The 27736-nt window shown below is 36.0% G+C and overlaps 1 protein-coding gene across 1 annotated transcript in view; it reads left to right on the plus strand.

The window, feature by feature from the left end:
- Positions 1-24412, plus strand: part of Septin7 (septin 7) — a 67090-nt gene extending 42678 nt beyond the window's left edge. The window contains exons 4-13 of the mRNA XM_051156094.1: positions 904-1004; positions 2837-2971; positions 4302-4419; positions 7281-7373; positions 8755-8851; positions 10442-10493; positions 14330-14455; positions 19289-19424; positions 21827-21966; positions 23352-24412. Coding sequence (XP_051012051.1) covers positions 904-1004; positions 2837-2971; positions 4302-4419; positions 7281-7373; positions 8755-8851; positions 10442-10493; positions 14330-14455; positions 19289-19424; positions 21827-21966; positions 23352-23391 — 1038 coding nt within the window. The 3' untranslated portion in view covers positions 23392-24412. The remainder of the gene's footprint in view (positions 1-903; positions 1005-2836; positions 2972-4301; positions 4420-7280; positions 7374-8754; positions 8852-10441; positions 10494-14329; positions 14456-19288; positions 19425-21826; positions 21967-23351) is intronic.
- The last annotated feature ends 3324 nt before the right edge of the window (positions 24413-27736 follow it).

Genomic DNA, 27736 nt, shown 5'->3' on the forward strand with positions numbered 1-27736 from the left:
AGGGGAGGTGGAAAGGCGTCCTCATTTTCATAATTTTTAAAGGTATATCAAACTTTCTCTACTGAGAGAGGGTCTCTGCGAGATTCAGTAATTCAGGGACTCTGCCAGTGAGATGTGGAGAGGAACAGGTGCTGAGACTGAATGAATGAAAGAGGTATTGGACCACATAGCGAGTCATATATTAGAATAGTTGGGTTAATTATGTTAGACGAGCTATCTGAGAGGTAGTAAGCTAAGGCTTACTTATAAAAGTTAATAAGTCTCTGTGTCTTTATTCTAACTACTGGCAGATTGAGAAAGCCCAGTTAGTGTGAGAACTGGGGTTGCAGTCTGGATCTAGAACCCTTGTAAAAGACATAGTGAGTATGGCAGAGACAAGGATGCCCAGAGCAAAGTGAATAGCCAGATGTCAGTGGGGTTTGGGTTCAATGTAGAGACCCTGCTTCCATACAGAAGATAATAGCTTAGAAAGGATTCCCACATCAACCTTGGGCCTCCACAACCATGCACACACAGGTGCAGCTACACACCTGTAAGCATTTATACACACACCACGCACGCGGGCTCACATACACACACACACACGGAAACAGTAAACCTGTAGGTGGTTAGATTTCATTTGCAAATTGCTTCTAGATTAGTTTTGAAAGACTTGAGTGTCCTTGTCTCTTTTTTTTTTTTTTAATTTTTTTTTACATATACATTTATATTATCACACATATATACAATAGATTACCTATAGCAAGAAGAAGAACCATGACACAATCAGGAATTATATAAATGTCACATTCTTAGTGTTTTGAGTATTTGTATTTGACAGCCTTGAAGAAGACATCTTGCCTCTTGTTATAGGAAACAACTCACAGAGTATATAGTTAACATGTACACCAATGATTCTTACAGGTGGAGCAATCCAAAGTTTTAATCAAAGAAGGTGGTGTTCAGTTGCTGCTGACGATAGTTGACACCCCAGGATTTGGAGATGCAGTGGATAATAGTAATTGGTAAGAAGTGTTGGTCCCCTTCTTTTCCCAGAATAGTTAGACCTTTACCTTTTCATACCCTAAAAATTAGCCAGGTGTGGTGGCACATGTCTCTAGTCTCATCAGGTGGGAGGCAGAGGCAGGCGTACTTCTGAGATCAGTGCTAGCCTGCTCTTTATAGCAACTTCCAGGCTAATCAGAACTACACAGTGAGACTCTGCCTTACAAACAAAAACATAAAGCAACAAAAAACTTACAGTGAGAATCATTAGTTTTAAATGATTAGGGCTTGGGTTCATATATCAAATTTGTTCCCTTTTTTACTTGAAAATATTGCTTCCCAGACTGGTGTGGTTTGTTTGTTGTTTCTGTGTCTTTCCCCCCCCCACCCCCCTTTTGGTGTTTTGAGGCCTGATCTCTTTTGTTCTCAAGATGGTTGAGAATATAAATCCTCTTGTTTCAGCCTCTGATTTCTCTTACTATACCTTTTAAACACACACACACCACATACTAATATACTAATGCTTTTTATACTAATACATAATTATAATAAATTTAAAGTTTTTTTAACTAATTGTGTTTGTTAAATAAAATCTATCACATCCTAACTTACTTAACTTTTTAGACTTTCAATTTTTCAGTAAATTATAGATGAATTAAACACTATGAAACTCTAGTCCAAATTAATTCTACATTAGTAATAAGTATTAGTATTTATTAGTTTCACATTGACGTTGAGTTGCAGTTAATTAACATTTTCTTGATTCTTAAAATACCCAGTAAGTTAATCATGAGGTTTTTGTATTGTTTAATCTTTGTTGGAAATTTAAAGTTGTGGATGTAATTGTTTTCATATTGTAAAATATTTAGCATTTACATGTTTATCAATGTAATTTAATTATCAGAACTTTGTTTTTGACACAGAACAATTTTTTAAATTTGAGAGATAAAAGTACTGAGTCAAGATATACTTCAGGCAGTTTTTTGAGGTTTTCTTTTATCTAGTTTTTCTTTGTTCATAATGTTATATATGTATATGGTGTGTGTGTGTGTGTGTGTGTATATATATATATATATATATTGACATGTAGAGAGGTCTAAGGTCCAGGTTAGTGTCTCCTTGGTTCCTCTCCACATTGATTGATTGATTTTGGTTTTTTTTTCAAGACAGCGTTTTTCTGTATAACCACCCTGGCTGTCCTGGAACTTACTTTGTAGACTAGCTAGGCTGACCTCAAACACACAGAGATCCACCTGCCTCTGCCTTTCAAGTGCTAGGATCTACCATGCCCAGCTCTACCTTTAGTTTTTGAGACGGGGTAAAACTTATCAGTTTAGCTAGACTGGCTGATCCGTGAGCATCAGGGATCCATCTGTTTCTAACCCACACCTTCCTTCTAGCTTGGGGTTACAGGCATGCATCACTCACTATGCCTGGATTTTTATATGGGTTTGAAGAATTGGAATATAGGTCCTTATGCTTTAATGGGAGAGCCATTTCTCCAGCCATATTTTATACCTACTTTTGAAGCAGTGTATATAACAAATTTGACAGCTGGGCTTGGTGGTGCATACCTATACTCTCAGCACTAAGGGGAACAGAGGCAGGGGGATCTCTGTGTGTTCCAAGGACATCCTGGTCTACAAAGTGAGTCCAAGTCAGCCGAGACAACACAGAGAAACCTCAAACAAACAAAGGACAATTTGAGATGTTTTCTACTGATGAGGTTTTTGTTTTTTGTTTTTGTTTGTTTGTTTTGTTTTTAAATCAAAACTACTATCCTTTAATTGTCAAACAGTTAATTTCTTTGTTTGATTACAACTTAATTGTTCTGTTTATCTGCATTACACAGCTGGCAGCCTGTTATTGACTACATTGATAGTAAATTTGAAGATTACTTAAATGCAGAATCCCGAGTGAACAGACGTCAGATGCCCGATAACAGGGTGCAGTGTTGTTTATACTTCATTGCTCCTTCAGGACACGGGTTAGTACCGTGAATTTTGGCTATGTCATTGTTTATTGTGTACTATATAATTCTCATCTTGTGTGCATATTTTGGAATAGTTGTGTCTGTGAAGTACATAAAACTAGATTGTTTATAAAAGAACCTAACCACATGTAAAAGTGGCTTGGAACAACCCGTTTATGTCCTAGCTAGGTAGTCATTTTATCCTCAATTCCTCATACATAAGCATTTCATCTGCTTCACAAAAAAAGTATTTCCAGTTTCCAGTCTGATTTTTGAGAGTGTAAAACTAATAGTTTTTTGAAGTTTTTGTTTTATCCGTGCTTTTATAAGAGATTCTAAGAAATCCCAAGTAACAGTCTATAAACAAAGTAGCTTGCCATAAACCTAATAAGAAAAGTGATAATAATAAAAAAGAAGCTTAAGCGCCAGTGCATTCTTATGCTATTTCTAGTAGTTAAGAGTAAAGTATTAAGACACTTACCTAATACCACTTGCTTGGTAGTAGCTAACCTGTTCTTTAAAAGCTGAACATAGGCTGGGCATGGTGGCACATGCCTCTAATCCCAGCGCTTGGGAGGCAGAGGCAGGTGGATCTCTGTGAGTTCGAGGCCACCCTGGTCAACAAAGCGAGTCTGGGACAGCCAAGGGTATACAGAGAGAAACCCTGTCTCAAAAAACCAAAAAATAAAATAAAAAAAAGCTAAACATAGACTTCACTTGTCTGCTATTTTTGGGTAGATAAGTGTCGTCATTAGCTATTAATATTTTTAGTATTCTTCGTTAGTCGAGAATAGCTGGTGAGGGGACAATATTCTAGGTGCTGCATCCTGGGCGAATCAGTGATGGATGGTAAGTACCACAGTGGAAGGATTGGGCCTTAAAAACGTAAGTGCCAGCCAGATTATAATGGACACAGAGGCATGTTGAAAAATGACTTCTGAGCATTTTGTCTGAGAAAGATAATTGATAGCAAAAATTGCATATACTGAAGGAGGACCACACTTTTTTGTGGAAGAAAAAAAAAGCCGCCCACCTTGTAAACCTTAATAAATATGAAGCTGATTCTAGGAAATTCTATTAGGCGCCTTTCTGGTTTTTCCAATTCCTCTTTAGGGCCAAATCCCCAATGACCAGGGTGCTTCAAAGGCAGGAGTTAAAAAGCCTTCCTAATTATTCCATTGCTTCTTAAAGTCCTGTTCTGCCTGTTGGCTGGCACAGGACATCTTCAGAGTGTTTCTAATAAGTAAGTAAAAGTAGCTTATTGTATTTCATTAATTGTTGAAGATGTGAAGAATCTGTTCTTTCAAACAAATGATTCACTCATATTAAACACTGTATACTTCAGACTTAAACCATTGGATATTGAGTTTATGAAACGTTTGCATGAAAAAGTGAACATCATCCCGTTAATTGCCAAAGCAGACACCCTCACACCAGAGGAATGCCAACAGTTTAAAAAGCAGGTGAGCAAGATAAAGTAACTTTTATATTTCCCAACCATTCTTGTCATTAATAGCTTTTAGTTTTAATACAGTAGAGTCTGTTTATCTTTTAGCTTTAGTTTGCTTATCCTTACAAGCGTATGCCTTTTCTATTTTCTCTTGAATCTTAATTTTGTTTATATTAATGGGAGAAATATTTAGAATATAGTACATATTAATATACATATGTATGTGTGTATATATATGCATATATACATACACATACACACATTCATTTAAGCTTCTTCCCCTAAATTCTTGTCCTGTTATCTCAGTAATATTCTTAATGATACATTTTCCTCATTTTCTTTGCTTTTGTTTTGTCATATATGGCATTTATGAAATTTCAGGTAAATTTCTGCAAGTCTGTCTATTCCAATAGTCTTTTTTTATTTGAGGCCAGTATTTTCAAAACAACAGCTATTTTGTATTATAGTCAAAATAGACCCTACAGTTTTGTTACCTCATTATCTTTATAGCCTTTGTAACAAAATACTTTTTTTTTTTTTTTTAAATAAAATAGTTTTCAGGACATGGTTTCTCTGTGTAACAGCCCTGGGTGTCCTAGACTCAATTTGTAGGCCATGATGGCTTTGAACTCAAAGATCTGCCTCCACACTTGGCTCAGAATACCTTTTCAAACCTTTTAAAAATGAATTTTATAATACTTTGTAATTTTTACAATAAAAAACTGTTAAAATTTGCTTTGAAGTGGTGTTAAATTCATACAAATCTTGACATCTCAAACGTAGTTTTTACTACTAATATTTCCATCATGAGGGTGTTTTTTCCTCTTTTGTCTCTTCCAGTTTTCCTCCTTCTGTCCTCTTCCTTTCCCCGCTCCTCCTTTCCTCCTTCCTCTTTTTGCCCCTTCTCTTTCCCCTTTTTCTTTTTTCTTCTTATTTCTTCAATGTTGTTATTTTAGATAGGGTCTCTGTAACCTGACTGGATTCCGCATCATGGCATTCCTCCTGCCTTTGCCTCGTACATTTCTACCTAGAATAACCCGTACTGGATTTATTCTGAGAAGCTAGAGGTGAAAGGAGAGATTAGTAGTGATTTGTCACATGTCTACTGCTTGTCTTCTGTCCTCTTTTTTGCTTTTTGCCCGATATTGAATCCAAGGGCTTTGGTGTATATATGGTGCCTTTGTGTTGTTTTTCTAGCCTCAAATTTCTTTTCTATATGCTTAGAGTCATGTTTTTTTTACCTAGGGAATCATTTGAGAGCTTTTCAAAATAATTGCTGAACGTAATCCCTACCAGTTAGTTCTGTAGAGGAAGGTGGGACCTTAACATTTATTTAGAAAATGCTCACTTGCATAATATTATTGTATAACTTCTAGCCAAGGATCGATCACTGCTCTTAAAGCTAGGCTATCTGTTCCTTGGTTAGTCATCATTTATTACTTTGAGGTGTGTGTGTGTGGTTTTTTGTTTATTTTAAAGACATGATCTCTCTAGTCCTGACTATAGATTGGAATCTATGGAATTCATGCTGTGGACGAGGCTGCCCTCAAACTTGAAGAAATTGGCCAGCTCTGCTGCCTTCCAAATGCTGAGACTAAAATGTGACTTGTCATTCTAGGCGTCATTTATTTTCACTGTTCCTTGGAACAGGTTCTCACTGTGCAGCTCTGGTTGGCCTGGAACCCACTATTTGGACCAGGCTGGCCTCAAACTCACAGAGATCCACTTGCCTTCTTGAGTGCTGAGATTAATGTTGTATGCCACCTCACCCAGCCATTGCTTTATTTTTAAAGTAGATATATGCAATAGGTGAAGGAATGGTGCTATTGATGGCCGCTGATAATTTAAGTTGTTCTTTTTTGAGATGGGATCTCACTCTACAGACTAAGGTAGCAAGGAACTCTTAGTCCACTTGTTTGAGCTTCCCAAGTGCAAGTAGTAACAGGTGTGCCCCATCTTGCAGGGCGTACTTGTGTTTACTTCTGTTCAGTGGAGTAATAACGGGACTCATTTTGTTCATAGTGCCTTTATTGTTGGAGACTTGCTGTGAGAGTAGCACTGTAAGAAAACTACAGCCAGGGAAGGTCATTCTAGGAGTGTTAGGAGTTTGAATTGTATGGGTAGGCGACAGTTACTTGTTTGTCTGTGTTCCCTTGACTTTGAAATACTCTCGAACAAGATAATTTGATTTGAACTGGGTAATTTCTGATATTAAGTCTTGGGGTTCTCTTTTCTAATGTGTGTTTTCTCCTTACTTGCTTGTCTAGCCTTTGGTTCATGTAAAGACCTTTTCAAAACCTGTCTCCTGGAACCGTTGTGTGTTTTACTTGTCCTTGCTACAATTTTCGGTGGCTTTAAGCTCTCTTGCTTCAGCTTTTATAGTAAGTTATATGAAGAGAAATAACTTCATTCTCTTTAAATAAATGATTAAGCGCTTTTATAATAAAGGCCAGCTAAATAAATACGGTTCTAGAATATTCTGTCATTAGAATTCTTTTTGTGATGATAACCATATGATTGACACTTCTGAAATAATTGAATTAGAAATTATTTTGCATTTTGTTTTGCTATGTGTGTGTGTATAAGGTGAAGGCAGGGAGGAAGGTGCACATGCCCTGTCATTCTTGTAGAGGTTGGAGGGCAATTTTGTGGAATTAGTTCTCTATTTCTGCTTTTCTCCTTCTACCTGTATAAATCTTCTAGACTTACATGGCAAACACCTTTACTTTCTCTCCCTGTTCACTAGTAATGGGTTTTGGTATTTAAGAACAAGAAAGCACCAGAAACTGAGGTCTCAAAAATCCAAGAAATATTTGTAAAAATACTGTTAATGTCATAATTATGTGTGGTGCCCTTTTCTCCATTCTGTTTTAGATAATGAAAGAAATCCAAGAACATAAAATTAAGATATATGAATTTCCAGAAACAGATGATGAAGAAGAAAATAAGCTGGTTAAGAAGATAAAGGTAGGCTCATTTGTCTGCACAGTAAAGTGTTTGAGCCTTCCAATTGTACTCTAATATGAAAGATCAAAAGTGTCACTTCTAAAATAGTTGGCATACAAAAACAAATATGGCTATTCCTTCATGTTTATTAACTTGATAGTTACCTTTGATTCACAATTCCTAGAACAGGTCATTGCACGAATGGGTAGGTGAATACCATCCTAAATAGCTTTCATATTTATATAATTATTTTTCTCCTTAAGAGACAAATATGAGCAGGAAGGGAATTAATTTTTGTGTTTTGATCTTTTAAGAGCCTGATAAAACTTGCTTCATTTAGTCTTTTAATAAAAGTCAACAAAAACTCCACATCATTTTAATTTTGTGACATTTTGTTTGTTTGATTTGTTTTTATTCCCAAGATAGGGTTTTTCTCTGTAGTCTGGCTGTTCTGGAACTCAATTTATAGAGCAGGATGACATCAAAAGTCAGCAATCCACCTGCCTCTGCCTCCCAAATCATGGGATTAAAAGTGTGCAACACCACACCTGGGTTTTAATTTTGTGTGTTTTAATTAATAATTGGTTTTGCTTATTTTGTTTGTTTTGTTTTGTTTTTTTGAAACAGGGTTTCTCTGTGTAGCCTTGGCTGTCCTGGAACTTGCTTTGTGGACCAGGCTGGCCTCAAACTCACAGAGATCCACCTGCCTCTGCCTCCCAAGTGCTGGGATTAAAAGCATGTGCCACCACCACCCAGCCAATTAATAATTGTTTTTGAGTACCTGTAGCTAAAGTGGTTTAGTAAATGCTGGTCTTATGTACATGCATAATCTAATTACTATACAATTGGTAGAATATCTATGCCTGGAGAAAAAAAAGAATATTTCTGACCAATGAAGATCTTAGAAGTTTTACAATATAGCTTCTGTGTTTCTTGGAGCTACAAAAATAGTGGAAACTTGTACTCTGCCTCAGAGTGAGTAGATACAGATTTAACAAGTAGGTGTGAGGTCTGAACAGTTAAGAAAATAGAATTTTTTTTTGCACCTCATAAGGTTAATAATCAGATTCCTGACCTTAGCTCTTTTTGTATTTGTTTTCTAAATATCAATGTATTTTTAAATTCTATGCTTTCTTATATGGGATGGTTTTTAGAGTAATTTTAGCAAATAATTTGGCCGATATATACACTATATTCTTAGAAAACTTTTAACAAAACAATTTTATTCCTCACTTACTTTGGTAATACTATTTGAATGCCAGTTTCCTGAATAGTTATTGCTTGGCTGATAAGAGTGTACGAACTATCCAAGTAGTTTTTTGTTAATGTATTGACTATTACAAGTTGTTATTGAATCATAAGTACTGTAGAGATGTGTTTACAGCAACACTTTATTTTATAGGACCGTTTACCTCTTGCTGTGGTAGGTAGCAATACTATCATTGAAGTTAATGGCAAAAGAGTCAGAGGAAGGCAGTATCCTTGGGGTGTGGCTGAAGGTAAGGCTCTTTTCAGTGGATAACTTATTGTAAGGTTGCATAAAGGTGCTAAAAATTACTTAAAGTAATATAAAATACACAATGATATAGTCTAGGTTTTCAAGGATAGTTTTAATTTCATTTTCCTTGTCTTTGTTTTCCTCAAGTATAATTCTGTTTCTCAGATGTATTACCAAAGTCAGGGAAGTACATGTTAAATCTTAAAGTTGTAATACTTCATAGTCAGTTTTCATTGCCCCACTCATCTGTGCCTGCACCACTATCAAGCCAGTTTCTCTGTCTTGTTAGAAAGCATGCTTTGTAGTCAAGTGCTTTTTCCGTTGCTCTAAGGTTATTTCCTAGGATCTAATAAATCTTTGGAAATGGAGCAGTTTGGAGAGAGCCAGCCATAATCATGACCAGTGCCCTTTCTTTCCTCAAGGAAAAGGTCACCTGTTTTCAGTAACTTTACTAGTCTGTTGGTTTTCAATGCCAATAAACTCTTAGTGATGAAATGATACCTTAAAAATCATATTAGTAATAGAAACATTTTTATAAGTTTGTATTTATTAGTTTACTCAATATTCAATCTTCTATATTGTACTAAGTTGGAGTCACTGTTTGAACTACGTGTTGTCTTAAATAATTGTGTAATTGTTAGAAAATTATGCCAAGTTACAGTCTTTATTTGTGATTTTGCTAAAGGACCTCAACTTTGTTCCAGGGCAACCTGCAATTACTGACTTAGTGCTTTAGAACTTTGATGTCCCTTAGAAGTGTGCTCTGAAACAGTTGCTTTATTTATGTAATTATTTTTTCCCATTTCTTGCTATCCCCATTTAGTGTTCTTGTTGATGATATTTTTTTTTTAAAATAAAGAATATTAAAGCTTTTGACTAGCCTTTTCATTTTGGTTATCTCAAGAAGATTTTTCTACATTCTCTTTCAACCAAAACATTAAGTTTTTTTAATGTAACATATAATAAATATATTCTATACTAATAAGGAGAGGGTCAATGGTCTTTTGAAATTGTCAGTGTTTTTTTTCCCAAGAGCGCATTTGTTACATGTCTATCACTAAGGATTAAGCTACACGAAGAAGGGCTAAGGAGATGGCTCCGTTGGTAAAAATGCTGGCTGTGAAAACAGGAGGACTGGAGCTGTGATGAAAAAACATAGCATGGCATTCCACCTGTAATCATAATGGTCTGGTGCTGGACACAGAGGATCCCCAGGAAGCTAGTGAGCTGAAATAATGAGCTGCAGGATTATTGACAGGGCTTTCTTGAATAAAACTGCAAGTGATAGAGGGAACAGTGGATGTCAACCTTCCCTTCACAGATGCATGCACACGTACCCACACCCACATATACACAAAGAAAAATGAAAGAATAGAAAAATAATGTTTTTTAAATGCTACAATAGTAGTATTAGGGTACATTTGCCTATTGTTTCTTGAAGTTCTGTGTTAGTATTAAATCTTAAAAAAAAAATCAGATCTAAGCACTTTACATATTCTCTCCTTGGTTTTATTTCCCTATTCCTGTGAAAAGATAAGCTTTATTAAAATTAACATCTGTGGTCTATTTTCTTTTACTTCTTTTTCTACAGTTGAAAATGGTGAACATTGTGACTTTACAATTCTCAGAAATATGTTGATAAGGTAAGTATGAGCAGCAGTGAAAGTAGCAAAAGGTGTTTAGCCCCCTAGAGAGAGTTAAAGTTTGGATGACTTGCTTTGTGCTTCTATATGTGCAGCTACTTTGCATTGATGTCTTCACTCTACTATTAAAGATTAAATAATGCATGACAATAATTTAGACTGTCTGTCCAAGATTTTAATCATTAGCAAAAAAAAAAAAAAAAAAAAAAAAAAAAAAAAAAAAAAGAGGACAGGTTTTAAGGAGGAATACAAAAGAAAATCAGTCTTACACTTTCATCATTATACTTTGTGTTGAGGTTTAATTTCTGGAATAGATTTCAGAAGTAGAATAGAAAAGGCAAATTAGTTGGTGATAATGGAACATTTTAATGTACTGGACATTATAGGTAAAACCACCTTTACTAGCTTCTTAAGCTACATTTCTGGATACTAAAAAAGAAGGAAAGTTGTGAGAGTAGGACATCAAGACCATTTTGATTAAAGAAACCTAAGGACTTGAAGTAGAATAGTAGCACCAGAGAAGAAAATGAACAATTGCAGAGGAACTAGAGAAAGTAGCAACAGAGAGGCCATAGTAATGAGCTGGAGTGTTCCCATCTTGATCTAGATTGTGTTCCTTTCTGTTCACATTTTTCCTCTTGTGTCTTGTTTTTCTCAAGCCCTTGCTGTGTACCCTCTTCAAGCCTTTGTTTGGGATGTACATCTTACGTTAATATATCTATTTTCACCCTATTTTTCACTTTCTCAGTACACTGGAATCTCATTTGCTCTATAAAAGATGTGATACACATTTGAATCATAATTGGAAACCATGAAATATCAAGGTCTTTGTCATAACTCAAAGTAGCTCTCAGAAGCTATACAGTGAATGAAAATTTGACGTCAAATTAAGCACAGTGCTGTTTTAAAGGGAACATATGACCAAGTGTTTCTGGCAGGAAGTAAATGATAGAGTAGAGATAATAAGTGGGGTTGCTGAGTTTCACATTGTAAGAGCATATCAAGTTTATGTGAAGGGGAGCTTTCACAAGTTTGAGAATATATACTTTAGGTTCTATTACCAGTTGTTCTCTTTTACTATGATTGTTATGGAGCAACTTAAAAGAATGCAATACCTCAGTAGGGCATGGTGGTGCACACCTTTAATCTCAGTGCTGGCTAGGCAGAGGCAGGTAGACAGCCTAGGCTAGAGATCCTGCCTCAAACAAAACAAACAGATAAACACAATGACTCATGGCAGCGTTTATGTGAGGACTGTTTAGTTAGATCATTGTGTTCCCTCTGGATTTTAAATCTATGGTGTTTGACACCATTGTATTAAATTGCCTTTTCTTGTATATTTTAAAATATAAATCTGTAACTACCTACATATCTAAGACACTATAGAAGGGGCCCAGAAGCTACTTTGGATGTGCATAACCTCAGAACTGTAAGGATGACTCCCTAGTTTAAGTAGTCCAGAAAAAAATTGGTCATGCTTGCAGGAGGATTTAGTAAGCACATCAGCAAGATGTTTCAAGCATATATGAAAATTATAAATTATACTATTAGGCTGGAGAAATGACTCAGTGGTTAAGATCACTGGCTGTTTTTCTAAAGGACCTGAGTTCAATTCCTAGCAACACATAGTAGTTCACAACTCCATGGAATCCAATACACTCTTTGGTGTCTATAGTAACACGTGCACAAGTTGTGCACAGACATACATACATGTATACAAAACACCCATACACAGAAAAATATAATTTTAGTACTGTTGACTGTTTCTGTAACTCTTTCTCAAGTAATTGAACTATTTCAGGCTAAAGTTAGGAATCATACTTGTTTCTAAGAGAGATAAATTTAAAGAAGCATCATTTTGCTAAGTAAGAATTGGCTATTGTAGACAAACCAAGGAAAGTTGAAAAAGACAGATGAAACACAGTTTTGAGAATGTAGGGATAGATGGCACAGAAATCATACAGAGAAACAACCTAAGAAGTAAAGAGAGAGCAGTGATATATCCACAATGCAACCTTAAAAAAAATTCCAAAAACTTGCTGATTAGATAGTTGGAGAAGTGGATTGCAAAAATGAAACAAAAACAGAAGTAAATGCTGTTTTATACCTATCATCTAAATGTCAGAATTAAGATAGTCACACACAGAATTTCATGAAATCAATAATAACCACCACGCTAAATGACACTAGTAGAAGATCAACAATATCTTAATTTTATTTATAAATTTATTTCGTTTCCTAATGATACAGTGATTAAATGAGATTTAAATTATAGAAAGCACTGTGGTTTTCTTTTTCTTTTGTTTTGAATTTTGGTGAAGTTTTAGGTAATGTCTCATGCAGCTCAGCCTAGTCTTGAACTTTGTGTATAGCTAGTGGTGGCCCTGTATAACAAACCCTTCTCCCTCAACTTCCCAGATGTTGGGGTTACAGCTGTGTGCCACCATAGCCTGCTAAGAACACTGCTGCATGATAGTGCCATAAAATCACCCTTGTTCTCCATGTAAAGACACTCACACACTGATACATTCTTATGTACTGTTTATTTTATCTTCTGTTGTTACATTTTTAAAAATTCCTACTATCTAGTATTTATCTGTAGCAAGAATACAAAAGAAATCCATCTTTATGTTAAGGAAGAGTTCACAATATAGTTAAAGATGTAATTTGGTATCCTTATGACTGGTGCCAGTTCCAAAAGAAGAAAGAAATTAGCATGAGCTGTTCCATTTCTCCCCTCAGGTACTGTAAGAATTGGGAACTGCCAATTCGACTAAAGTAGAAGTAGTAGGAACTTAGGTGTTTCTGTTGTGGTTAGAACAGAAAATGAGTTTATTGTTAGAATTTAAAAGGAGAGGAGACTGGAAAACCAAACTGAGTACTAAGACAAGTTTAAAAAAAAATTTTTTTTTTCAAGGCAGGGTTTCTCTGTGTAGTCTTGGCTGTCCTGGACTCCCTTTGTAGACCAGGCTGGCCTCGAACTCACAGTGATCTGCCTGCCTCAGCCTCCTGAGTGCTGGGATTAAAGGCGTGTGCCACCACGCCCAACACAAGACAAGTACATTTTGAGAACTGTGTGGGAATGTCAGATAGTAGAAGATGAACCAGATAATTAAGTTCATGGTGTGGGGTAAGGTACTTCATAATAAATGAGATTTGGATGTAAGGACAAAACACTGCATCTCCATGTTTGTCTCCTACAGGAGGTTGTGGTAAAATGCTAAAGATGGTAGATACAGGAAATTCAAAGAAAAATGAGAAAGGAGGGGTTATTATTCGATCTCTAATCTCTAATCATTAAAGAATCATGTCACCATATCCTGTAAATTCTATACTCTATTACCTGTGCCTTGATTTTAATATGCAGTAGAAAAGTTACCCAAAACAGCATAGTGACGGAATAGCTTTGATAAACAGAAAGTAACTTTAAATTCTGTAGTTGGTAAAGAACTTGATCTGTTGTTATGAGTGTCCACATATAAACTCACCTGGTGAAATGCAGCATTGCCTTGGTAATAATTGCATTGCGGAAAACAATTTTTGCTAGATTACTAGCTTCAGTAATCTACTTTTCCTTCTTAATTAAAGTAACCTATTAGAAATAGCTATTTCTTTGGTAGATTGTTTATCGTTTAGTAATTTATTTCAGTGACTCATGGCTCTTGAAAGCTCATATGGAATCAAATCTGTTTGTTTGATCTGCTTTGTCTGTAAATAAAGGCATCTTAAGATAAATGAATGTCATCTTTCTTAATATTTTAAGCCTGAACTTTTATCTTGGTGAAATTTTTATGTCAAAGCCTTTAACATAAGCAAACTCTTGCTGTTTATGATAGAACACACATGCAGGACTTGAAAGACGTTACCAATAATGTACACTATGAGAACTACAGAAGCAGAAAACTAGCAGCAGTAACGTACAACGGAGTGGACAACAACAAGAATAAAGGGCAACTTACTAAGTATGTATATATTTTTCTCCAGGGGAAAAATGATATTTACATAGTAAATATTTCATTTCCTTTCTTGCAATTCTTGTTACTCTTTAGAATATTTGGGTGATAGTCTCTATTTATAATAGCAGAAAATCATGCTATGTAATTTTGCCTTGGTAGTTTTATGGTTTACTATTAATTGTTGGAATGATTATTGTTCTCTTACCTTGTTAAATAAAGAACTGTATGTTTTCTTGTCATTTGCCAATCACCTTTATACTTAATACAGCACAAACCAAACAGAAAAATATATAGTTTTGATGAGAAAGTTATAAGCAATTTTATGGGCTGACAAGATAGCTCAGCTGGTAAAGCCACCTGGAGTGCATTTTGGTGTGTGGTGGAGGTTTTAATCATTGTAGCTCAGAGGGTTCATAGTTGGGTTTGATTGACTTTTCTTCTGGTATCATACATATCATCCTAGTGAGGAATACACTTCCAGTTGAGTATCAGCTAGATTTTCTTTCATGATCTTTGACTCAAATGTATGATGTGTTCAGCAGTAGGGTCTTACCATCAAATCTGGAGGATAAATAACAACGTTGATAATATGCTGTAATTTGTGGGCTCCATTTATCAACAACTCAAAAGGAGGTAATCCATTCCTAGTAGCAGATGATGTCTAGTGTGAATATTGCCCTTAACTATAGGGTAACTTCATTTAAAGTCCTTTATGTGTATGTATTTTAGAAAGCATCTACAGTAGTAGGTTTCTGTATAGATTTTTCAAAAGGTCTTTAGTGTTAGCTATATTTCCCTCCCTACCGTACCCCTATTTACTCTTTCCAGTTGGGATTTCCCCCCTTTTCCCTTTATAACACTGTTTTATTTCACTTCCCTTGGAAGATCTCCTCTTTCCCATTAACTTCTGTGGATATTTTACATGAAATGCACATCTAAAGCTTGAAGTTAACATCCACACAAGAGAAAACATGCTATGTTTGTTTTTCTGGTCCTTGGTGAGTTACCTCACTGAGGCTGATTGTTTCCAGATCCATTTCATTGTCTGCAAATTTCATTGTTCTTAAAAGCTGAATGCTATTCTATATTGTAAGTACACTGCGATTTGATGGTCCATTCATCAGGGTAGTGGTCATCTAGGCTGTTTCTATTTCCTAGCTATTGTGCATAGAGCAGTAACGGGCATGGATAAAGCAGTTGCCTTTGTAGTAAGATATGGGTCCTTTAGACATGTGTCCAAGAGTGGTACAGCAGGATTTAGCAATAAGATCTATTTTCACCTTTTTGAGGAACCTCCACATTAATTTCCATAGTGGCTGTGTCAGTTTGCACTCCCACCAGCAATGACCCCCTTCCCCGTATTTACACCAGAATCTGCTGTCCTTGGTTTTTCTTATTTTGGTCATTCCAACTGTAAGATGATTTCTGCTTATTAATGCAGGATCTTCACTCATGTGTGGCTTACTTTTACTTCAGAACTTCTGATTAATTGCTTAATTGCTAAAACATAATGCAAGTTTATACATAGAAACAAGGAGTCTTTCTGTGTGTGAAGGAATATTCTTGAGTTGAACATTTTGTTCTCATTTATACTAATTACAAAAAAGTCATCCAAATCACATCCTTGTTTCTTGTGTTTGTTGTTTTTCCTCCCTGCCTCTGTCCTTCCTGTCCACTGCTTTGACTTCTTTATAAGGAAACAGTGTGCTGTGATGGTCAGAAATACTTGGCATTAATGAAAGAAGTCACCCTAAGAGTGAGTCACATCTGAGTTAAAGGGACTAGTTTTTTAAATTATGGGTGAAATTCAAAGCCTATTTTGTGCCTCGAAGCCATGAGTTAATTCTTTTTTTTTTTTTTTTTTTTTTAAGATTTATTTATTTGGCAATGGGTATTTGGCTTAGTGGTAGAGCACTTGTGCAAGGCCCTGGCTTCAAAAGATTTATTTATTTTATGTATGAGTCCACTGTTTTCATGCACACCAGAAGAGGGCACAAGATTGTATTACAGATGTTGTTAATCACCATGTGGTTGGTGGGAATTGAACTCGGGACCTGTGTAAGAGCAGCAAGTGCTCTTAACCGCTGAACCATCTCTCCAGACCCAATTCTTTTTTTTTTTTTTTTTAAACCATAAAATATTTTCTTTTACTGATATAAAATCCAGCCACTTACAATGTGCATCTGAGTTGTCAAAGCCTGTCTTTATAGTCAGAATAAATGCATGCTATCACAAAGTCAGTGAAGTCGGCTACTACTTGTGTACTCCTAATATACTCAGTAATTTTCAGATACCCTAAAAAGTACAGAGCCCATTTTCTTTTCATCCTATGGTTATATATAGTAGGATCCTGATACTTGGGACCTTTATACTTAATGTCTATACAAACTTTACTGTAAATGCTTTTCAACATGAATTTTTTTCATCTTGGGAATTATTGTTTAATAATACCTATACATAAAGACTTGATGTTTTAACTCATCCCAATTTTTTCTTTCAGTTTTGAAATTATAATTGCACCATTTCCTCCTTCCCTTCCATCCCTCTAGACCTCCCATATACCCCTACTTGCTCTCTATCAAGTTTATGGTCTCATGTTTTATTGTAGTTACATGCGTGTATGTATATATACATATTCCTAAATATAACCTGATCTGTCTGCATCATGTTACTTCTGTGTATATTTTCAGGGCTGAGTATTTGGTATTGGTTAACCAATTGGTGTGAGAAGACTATTTCTTTCACTCTCAGCATTCCTTAATTGACTGTAATTCTTTTGTGTAGGGTAGAGGCCTCATGGGCTTCCCTCGTCACTTTGGCATACCTGTTGCTCTTGCTCAGCGAATGTTTAAGCAGTCATGTTGCTGAGACTATGTGTATAGTTTCTGATATCATAGAAGACAGTCTCACAGCAAATCTTCTGTTTCTTACAATCCACTCCTACTCCCTTACACAATGTTCCCTGATTCCCTAGGTGCAGTAGTGCTTTATAGATGGATTCATTGGAATTGGGCTCCACAATTCTTCATTTAGATTGGTTGTAGTTTTCTGTAATGGTCTCTCTTTGTTGCAAAGAGAAGTTTCCTTGATGAGAGGTGAGGACTACACACACCTACCTGTGGGTATAAGGACAAATGCTTAGAATATAATTAGAAATTATTCTGTTTCAGTAAAGTAGTTGTAGTTTCTCCTCCAAGATTCATGACTTCACTAGCTCTTGATTGTTGGGAAGGTTTCCAGTATCATGCATGGTTTTCTTCTTGCTGAATAGCTCTTAAGTTTAGTAAGAGAGCTGTTAAGTTCCACCAAGGCATGCATGCCACTAATGCACTCTTAGGATTATTAAGTTCTACTGGTTGTTTTATGATTTGTAGGCATCATAGCTGGATAGGACTATCGATTGCTTCCCTCCTTTGGAAGCTTGCGTGGCACTTGGTACTATGAGGTACTGTAAGAGCTTGTTCTCAGGGTGGAGGTAGTCAGTTCTAGATCAGGAACCTCTGGCCTCTGTACCTTAAATTGTCTTTAATATTAGAGTCTTAGCTTCCACCTCTGCAGGGCCATCAAGAACAAGAGCAATAGAGTTTACCAACATGAAAAATTTAAACACAGTTATGTAGCATGGATATTTGCATCTGTGAACATTGGTGTCCATAGAATGACTTTTTTTATTTAATTTTTTAAATGGCTAGTCTAGCATTTCAGAAATGTTTCATGTTTAACTCACTGAACATGTTTAAAACTTAGCACACTAAAATATTGGAATATGTTTTCATCAGCATTAAAGCTATAAAGAGCCTAGAAGTAGTTTGCATAGCATAAGTGGTCTTTTAGGTGTTGGATGGTAGTTATTGTCATTATTTCTGTTGAGTTATATAAATTAAATGATAATAAATGTAGTTGTGACATCAGTAGTTGTCTTAGAGGAGAATACTTGAAATTTTAGTAAAACTAAACACGTTCCTTATATACTGACTTTATCAGCTAAGTTGTTTTTCTTCTTATTGAAAAATTTTCTTTAAAGGAAATAAATCAAAATTTTCTATGAGTGCATCTTGAGAATGTTCCTTTTTGGTTTTCTTTCTACAGTTTATTTCAAATATAGCATTGTCTTAGTTTTGGGTTTCTATTGCTGTGATAAAACACCATGACCAAAAGCAACTTGGGGAGGAGAGGGTTTATTTTCCTTATACTTCCTTACAGTTAGTTCATCATTGAAGGACATCAGGGCAGGCACTCACATATGACAGGAACCTTGAGGCAAGAGTTGATACAGAGGCCAGGGAGGAGTCATGTTCACTGGCGTGCTCCTTACGGTTTGCTCAACTTGCTGTCTTAGAGAACCCAGAACCACCACTCCAGGGTAGCACAGAATAACCCACAGGCTTGCCTACAGCCTGATCATATGGAGGTATTTTCTCAGTAAAGGTTTCCTCCTCTCAGCTGGCTATAGTTTGCCTCAAGTCACATTAAAAACCAGCCAGAAGCATCATCTTTAGAACTGAGGTACACAAGATGTAGAGAAGAAGCTTTATTGTTAGACTTTGTTTCATAGTATTCATTTGTACAGATTGAGATTTAGATAAAATACTAATGGAGAGGATGTTAAATTCTATGGCTATGAGCATATTTATACAATTTACAGTTTGTAAAGGATTCTTTTCCTATATGTATTATATAAGACTTGGAATTTGTGTCTAAAATTATGTAAATATTTTTATGCATCTAAATGATAAATGGCATCTATATCATCTCATTATTTTCATCAGCTCCTTCAGAGTTCAGTATAGGAGTTTTGGTTTACAGTCCTTAATGGTTATTCTTAAATGTTGGTGTCAGGAGCCCTTTGGCACAGATGGAAGAAGAAAGAAGGGAGCATGTAGCCAAGATGAAGAAGATGGAGATGGAGATGGAACAGGTGTTTGAGATGAAGGTCAAAGAAAAAGTTCAAAAACTAAAGGACTCTGAAGCAGAGGTAATGAGTTTAATTAACAGCCAGTCAGTGTTCCTTTTAAATAATATGTTCATTAAAATTTAAATTATCTTTATGCATCTTGAGAAATAATTGAGTATAGTAATATAAAATAGAGGAATAAGAGTAACCATATTTCTTGGGAAAGTATATTTCAGCATGTAAGGGCTTCTAAGCAGTTTACTAAATGGAAAGACAGAAGTACAAAATAGTCAAAACACCTTTCATAAATTACTAGTTATAGTGAACAACAAAACTATAAGCCATTTCCTAAGCAAACTAACATTTATGCCACCTGCCAATAACAGTGTCCTTTTGAGGGACTTGTGAAGAAATTGGGCCAAGTTCCCTTTCCACGAATGTCTGCCTGTCTATTAAATGTCTCCATTCCTCTTACTTCATAGAACCCCACTCCAGTATGCTTACAAACATCCCTGAGATAAAATTTCTAAAACTTTATACTTGCATATGTAAATATTATTTTAATATATGTAAATGAATTATATAAATATAATTTATTCTTGAATCCATTCTGCTGGAAATATTTGGTATGTAGCTGCTAATTTTTAGCATCATAACATGTCATAAGCCATACAAAATTTCTGATGTGTTACATAATTTAGTACGTTACAGCCATAGACGATAGGTATTGCTGCCTGTCTGCACTTACACAGATGACAGGAAGGATACAATACATTAGTAAGTACTGTAGATGCATAAGCCAGCATAAAGACAGTATCTGTGTGTGTGTGTTTTGGTTATTGTTGCTGTCCTAGATAACTCAGGAGGCATATTTTACACATAGTTTATATCCTTTTATATGATTTCGTTAACGTACTATTTGTCTGGGGGTAAAAACGTGTCATGGCAATAGGTATGGAAGTTAGAAGACAGTTTGTGGGAGCTGGTTCTCTCTTCCTACCATGTGGGTCCTGGGGATTACAATTCAGGTGATCTGGCTTGGTAGACAGCTACTGTTGCTATGAGGCCTGTTGCTTTTTTAATACTTGAAAATTTTCAACTTCCTTATTCATCTGACCTAAAGAGTTCTTGGAAATGACTGATTGTGACATATGCTTTTACTTAGGAAATTATTTATTTGTAAATTATAAGTATTACTTACTTGTAAAGAATAAACACCTGTGAGCCTACTTTGAATTCACTTCATCTCTGCATGCCTTCTTTATATGCCATCTTTCTTTTCCAGAGGAAATTACTGGTCTGAATTGTGTGTATGTAATTGCTTTGTATTTGTTTATATCAACTCTTTGGTACAAAATTGGCATTCTCTTGTGTTCCATTTTTCCTAGTAAATTCTGTCGTGAAGAAGGTTTTCACCTCAGATTTGACTAACCTTGGAATTCATGCGATTTCCTTTTATAGAAATGAGATGACATCTTTGCAATAGGAATAAATATATTTTGGGGTGGTTTTTTTTTGTTTGTTTGTTTGTTTGTTTGTGGGTGTACAAAATAGAACAAATTGTGTGTAAAATCATATTAGAATTCAAGCTCCGGGTATTAATTTACCAATAAATCTTTAATGCATATAATTCTTGGGCAACTGAATTAATCTCAACCGAGCCATTGAGCAATTAGTATAGTGTGACTTAATCTGGTGAGGTGTTCTTTGTATTTTTGTTTTTAATTGTTGATTGTCTTCTTCAGAAACAGATTAACTAGTGCTGCAATGAAGTTATTTTTCTAAGGATCCATTAGATGTAAGCTTTTTGATTCTGTAGTTAACTACCTGTCAGCAAGCAATTTTTTTATAGCATTAGTTCTTAGCCTTGGAAGGACCACCAGCATTAGAATTACTAGCACCTACCTGTTGAACATCCATATCTCTCCACATGTCACACTGGAAGGTTGTAATTCACTGGATCTAGATTAAAGACTGTGTTTTTAGCAAGCTCCCCCTGTAAAATGTGTATGAAGAAAAATGCTGGAGACCCACTCCTTTACAGACGTAGGGGACATTATCCACTACCAGGATTCATTTGGACAGACGTCCTTCACTACTTTCTAGCCACTGGCTTAGACTTTTGAACCTGGAATTAGGAGATTTGGGATTAAGTCCTTTATATTGTCACAGTCTGGTCTGTAGCCCACAGCTGTTTCTTTGTAAAATAGAAGGAATAATGCTTTTTCTGTTCAGCCTTCATCATACTTGGGAACAGTGTTCTATTATAAAATATACACAAATATAGGTTGGTTTGCATTGATAAAAATGGTTATTTTATGTTTTTAAAGGTAATTCTTTGAAGTCACTGGCTTTTAGGGCTGCAGGTTCTGCAGTGGAAGGAATCTCAAGCAGTGCTTTCCAATGGCACTCTGGCATTGTGACACAGGCACACATTCTTGGGACTAAGCAGTTATTTCATTTCATCTATGATTCTGATTTAGCTCCAGCGGCGCCATGAGCAAATGAAAAAGAATTTAGAAGCACAGCACAAAGAATTAGAGGAAAAACGTCGTCAGTTTGAAGAAGAGAAGGCAAACTGGGAAGCTCAACAACGCATTTTAGAGCAACAGAACTCGTCAAGGTAACTAATATTAGGATACCCAAGAAATAGATGTATTGATATTTTAAAGAACTTATCTATTTATCTTTTAAAAAATTAAAGATCCATAGTCTACTATATATCTTAGTTTTCTATTAATGTAATAAAATACCATGACCAACTAAGAAAAGTTTATTTAAGGCTTACAATTTTGGAGGGTTATTAGCGTCCATGACCATCATGGCAGGAGCATGATGGGAGCAGAGGCATGGCAGTAGAGCAGCAGCTGAGAGCTTACATCATGATCCACAAGCAAGAAACCGAGAGAGCTAACTGGGAATGACATGGACTTTTGAAACCTCAAAGCCTGCTCCCAGTGACCTCTTTTTAACAAGCCCACATCACCTAATCTTTTCCAAATAGTTACACCAACTGGTGCCATTTATTCAAATAAGAATGTGAGCCTACGGGGGTGGGGGTGGGGGAGATTTTCATTAAAACCATCATAATCACCAAGCACAGCTGTTTTCATGGTTAAGTGTTTTTATATGAATAAGTTAGTTTTGTGTACTGCAATGGTGTTTTCTTCAGTCCAGATGTTTTCCTTGCTTAATTTTTAAAATTATGATTTAGCAACATCGTAACAATCTCTATGGTTAACTTATCAGAATTGATTTCTCACCTCCTCACCACAGTGCTGGATATAATGATGGTTTGGAGGTGTTGGGATTGAGCCTGAGGCCTTGCACGTGTTAGGCAGGAGCTCCACTGCCAGCCCTTAGGAGGTGCTTTAGTTATATCCTTAGGACAAGTCCCCTAAGGTAAATAAGAAATATCTAATATCTAATATGTAATACAGCTAATCATTTCCTCCTCTTAATTTACGTAAAACTCAGTAGTGTTTGTACATTGATTTTCTTCTTTTGATAATTATTGTCATTTAAAATGGAAACATGATAATCCTTTGAGGAGTCTCTAGCACGTTCTCCCAGCAAGGCACTTTATCGATTCTGCAGCACCTTCTTCCTATGAGGTTTCTGCCCAAAGAAGAAGAAACTTAATGTGTAAAGCAAATATATCTAACAGTGCAGCTGGCAGGAGAAAGGGCACCAGAGTGATCTTACAATTTTTTTCCACAATTTAATTTTAGAGAAAAAATTTATTGTAAATTAAAGTGAGTAAAATGGATCTTCACTGTATCCTTTACAGTTTGTTTTGGAATTTTGTCAGACACTTGATTGTCTAAGAATATACTATTATAGATAAATATTGGTTCAATGTTTAATTTAGATTTTTTTTTTCTTTCTAGTGAAAATGCATTGTTTGAAACTATAGGATAGTTGTATTTGGGTCAGCTGTTGCTGCCATTTGTTGTTTTTGGCATTTACACTGTCACTCATCTTCATTATTTTCTTTTAATTATGTAGAACCTTGGAAAAGAACAAGAAGAAAGGCAAGATCTTTTAAACTTTACTGACCACCAGTTATGTATTAGTTGCCAATATACCAGCTTGGACATCAGTGTTTGTTGGATCCGTTGACCAATTTGCACCAATTTTATCCATAATGATGGATTTAACAGCATGACAAAAATTATTTTTTTGTTGTTGTTCTCGAAGGAGATTAAGATGCCTTGAATTGTCTAGGATATTGCGTACTTAGAAATTAACAGCTCTGAGTACCATTCTACATTTTTTCTTCCTTTTTTTTTTTTAAATTAAAAAGATGTCTTCAGTTTAATGCAAGAAAACATTTTACTGTTGTACAATCATGTTCTGGTGGTTTGATTGTTTACAGAATATTCTAAAATAAAAGGACTCTGGAAGGTTTTCATTGAGGATAAATTGCCATAATATGATGCAAACTATGCTTCTCTATGATAATTATAATACAGAGGTTCCATTCGATGCAGCCTATACAATAATGTATTTAGTCTAACACAGTGGACCCTATTTTTTGACACTTCCATTGTTTAAAAGTACACATGGAAAAACCTATATGCTTACAGTGCACCTAGAGCTTTTTATAACAGCCTTTTTTTGTTGTTTGTTTTGGATTCTTTAAATATAAATATATATATATATTATTCTCATTTAGTGCCCCTTTAGCCAGTATCTCATTACTGCTTCATTTTTGTAATAACATTTAATTTAGATGTTTTCCACATACTGGCCCTGCTAAAATAGAATATAGCATCTTTCATATGGTAGGAAGCAACAAGGAAACTCCTTTAACTCCCTTTTTACACTCTATGGTAAGTAGCAGGAGGAGAAATGCATTTGTAGATCATTTCTAGGCAAATTGTGAAGCTAACAACCAACCTGTTTCTACCTATACTCAGTCTTTTGTTTTACTAGAAATGGGAATCATGGCCCCTTGAAGAGAAAAAGTCACCATCTGCATTTAGCTGTACCCATATATTGCATACCTGTATTTTTTTGTTTGTATTGTAAAAAAAATTCACATAATAAACAATGTTGTGATGTAACTAACAGAGTGCAGTGTCTTGCATATTCTGTGGGAGATTGACACGTTGGGAAGAACCTTGCATTCCCTCTGAAGGTCTGTTGCACGGCCATCTTGGTAAACATGTGCATGTCCAGTTCTCAGAGCGCCTGCACCCTCAGCTATTACTAGTGTTCACTAATGAGTTACTACTAAGAACATTTTCCCAGTCACATTTGGATTATATGTACCCTGGAAACTTTCTGAAACTGTTGGCTCTCTTTTTTAAAAAATGTATGTATAATTTATATATTCACTTTACATCCCAATCGATGCTGCTGCTGCTGCTGCTGCTGCTGCTGCTGCTGCTGCTTCTTCTTCTTCTTCTTCTTCTTCTTCTTCTTCTTCTTCTTCTTCTTCTTCTTCTTCTTCTTCTTCAAGAATGGTGTAGTGTTTTTTTTACTGAAGTCAAAATACAAAATACTTGACTGCTTAGCTTTTTAAATTAATGACTAAAGCAGAAGTAAATGCTCATTCTAATTAGCTAGCAGTTCTTGTTTCATTTAGAATTTGAAAGACTTAAGTCAGAATGCTTGAAAGATGCTTACTGCTTTTCAGAAATATTTAGTTCTGGATTTTAATACATTAATTAGAAATACTATTCATATTGTAGATCATTACCTAAAGATTCACTCCAAGGTGACTATTTTAAAAGTAGAACTTATAAGGCATTCAAACATCATTTAGGAAAACCCATTAAACATTTACCCTTAAGAGCTGGCCATTGTTGCTTTGAAATTACCTTATGTATTTTGTTTAATATTAAAATACTATCCACTTTTGGAAAACAAAAGATGCTATTGTATGGCTTTTTGAAAATAAAAGTATAGTGTTGTCTGGTCATGCTTGTGCATACCCATACCCAGCTTTGAGGCAGAATGACTGAAGCAAGTGTGAGGCCAGCCTGGGCTACATGATGAGTTCCAGGTTATCCTGGGCTACATGGTGACACTTTGTGTCCCAGATAAGTAAATAAAAAACAATTGCAGTATGTGTGCTAAAGTGGAATAATTGTTACAAGGATTCTTGTTGGGATTTTTTTGTTTGTTTGTTTGTTTGTTTTTCCTAGTGCTGTGTTGAGAGTTTAACACTTCTATCCAAAAAGGGCTGATTTATTTAAGAATAAGTTTGAAGAATGGGAAATGAAAAGTATTTATAGCTCCTGCCTAACCAAGAACTGTTTATTCTGTATATGGTTGTCATATATTTTGTGTGTCATGAAGATATGGATAAGACCCCTTTATTTTACCATCTAATGAGAGCACCCCAAAGTCTTATCCATGCCTGGGCTTTTAGAGGAGTCTTATAAAGGGGTCTGTGGAACTAGGTTGGATCTTGATTGTTAGCTCTTGAGTTTTAAGCACAGTGATAGCTGTTGTGCTGTGTGGTTTGTGTGTGTCTGATTTTCTTTATGCTATCAAATAAATAAAGCTAACCAAGCAAGGAGCAATCCAGTTGAATGGAAGTGCCTGAGTACCTGGTAGTAGAGCTGTTCTGCCACCTAGTGGAAGTGGGTCTAATTGTTTCTAGTTTCATACTTAACAAATGACACGGGGCATGCAATTGCTCAGATTGCAGTTCTGAAAGCTAAAGAGGGACTGGGGCTTTGCCTCTCAGGTTGATTGGCTGGGTGTCACCTCCTCACCTGTCCACTCTGACACTGATCCAGGAGTAGAAGTCAGGTTGGAGATAGGAAAAACAACTACTAAATTACTGTGAAAATTGAAGTAAGCGAAATGTAACTTTAGCACTCAGTATGCTACTTGGGAGCTATTGATAGGAGCTGAGGACACTGGCTGAAGAGAAAACTTGTTTGGTACTCACATTGGCACTCTAAAAGCCTTGCTAAGTAAGCAGAAGTGCCTGTACTTCCCCCAGTATCTCTTTCCCTGATTATTTATAAACTCTTCCAGAAAGTAAACCTAGTTTATATGCACTGTGTAGATACCAGAATTGTTTGCAGATCTAAAAACAGGTTGGGAGGTTTTTACTCACCTATAGATAGTTTCTGACAAGGGAGAGTGAACACTCTTATTTGACAGCAGGACCTGTTCTTAGCACAAACTGACGTCACTGGTGCCTTATGGCTTCAAATCTCAGCTCTGTGGACTGGACACTATTAGTCTTAAAAGGTACTGTTTCTCCTCAGCTTCAGGAGGTGGTTCATGCTGCTGTTTGTATACCTGCTTCTTTGTGCACAGAAGATGACCTTTTGGTTTTTATACATTTTGTTTTGCTTTGTGTGTATGTGTCTTTGTGTATGCTCCATGCATTTGGATGCCCTTGGAACCTAGAAGAGCACACAGGTTTGCAGGCAGGAGCCACTGGCAGTTGTGAGCCACCTGATAGTGCTGGAAATTGAAATTGGTCCTCTATGAACAGTAACAAGCACTCTTAACTGCTGAGCCATCTCCAGCCCAGGAGAGAGCTTTTTGGAGTTAATGAATGAAATAGTAGGATACTATGTAGACATAAGGTAACTATCCCAGAGAAGAAAGATGTTAAGAATGGGAGTCAGGAAATGGCATTCTGTGTAATTGTAGATGGTTTAGTAGCCATCTCTGGCAGGAACGTCGATCTTCATGATGCCAGTAATGTTCAGTTCTGTGTGAACAGCTTTCACCAAAAAATGAAGGCTAAGAATTGTCTTTGTTCCTTAGATTTGGGACACTTCATGGGAAGGATGAGGAATAGTATTGACCCCAGCAAAGATTGAGTCAAGGGAGACTTTGTTCTGTCTGGCTTGCAGGGATACCAGGAAATTTTATTGGCTATGCAGAACCTCTGGGTTTGCTGTAGATCATGGGCCTGAAATTTAATACCACTTGGGCTTCCTGAAACCTTTCTGGTGGTGAAAGTAAGATATAGTGGAAGCTTTGGGTTCTTTAAAAGACTCAGTTATATTAATATAAACATATTTTTGTTTTAATCGCGGGTATATGTGACTGCTTTACTTTGTCCATAGCTGTTAACTATGTTTGTCTCCTGCTCTAGGGGGTGGAGGGTGAGCTTTGCCAGCTGCAGATAGTTTAATTCTGAGGACTCTGAGAGGATATAAATACCAAACCATGTCAGGGAGAGGGTTCTGAGAAAGGATGAGGCTGCTGTCTCGCCTCCTAACCCCCTGCTCCCCCCCCCCCCCCCACACACACACCTTGCTGCTCCCCAGTTGCTGTTTATGGAGTTTGAGAAGGAATTGGAGAGATACCATGGAATAAAGATTGCACTTGCCCCAAGGAACTAAGTCTAAAGAGGTCTAAATCATTTCCTTGCGGTTTGGAAAAGATTAAGATGGTTAAGGGTTGGA

The sequence above is a fragment of the Acomys russatus genome, chromosome 14 (assembly GCF_903995435.1).
Source record: "Acomys russatus chromosome 14, mAcoRus1.1, whole genome shotgun sequence".
In the NCBI taxonomy this organism is placed as follows: Eukaryota; Metazoa; Chordata; class Mammalia; order Rodentia; family Muridae; genus Acomys; species Acomys russatus.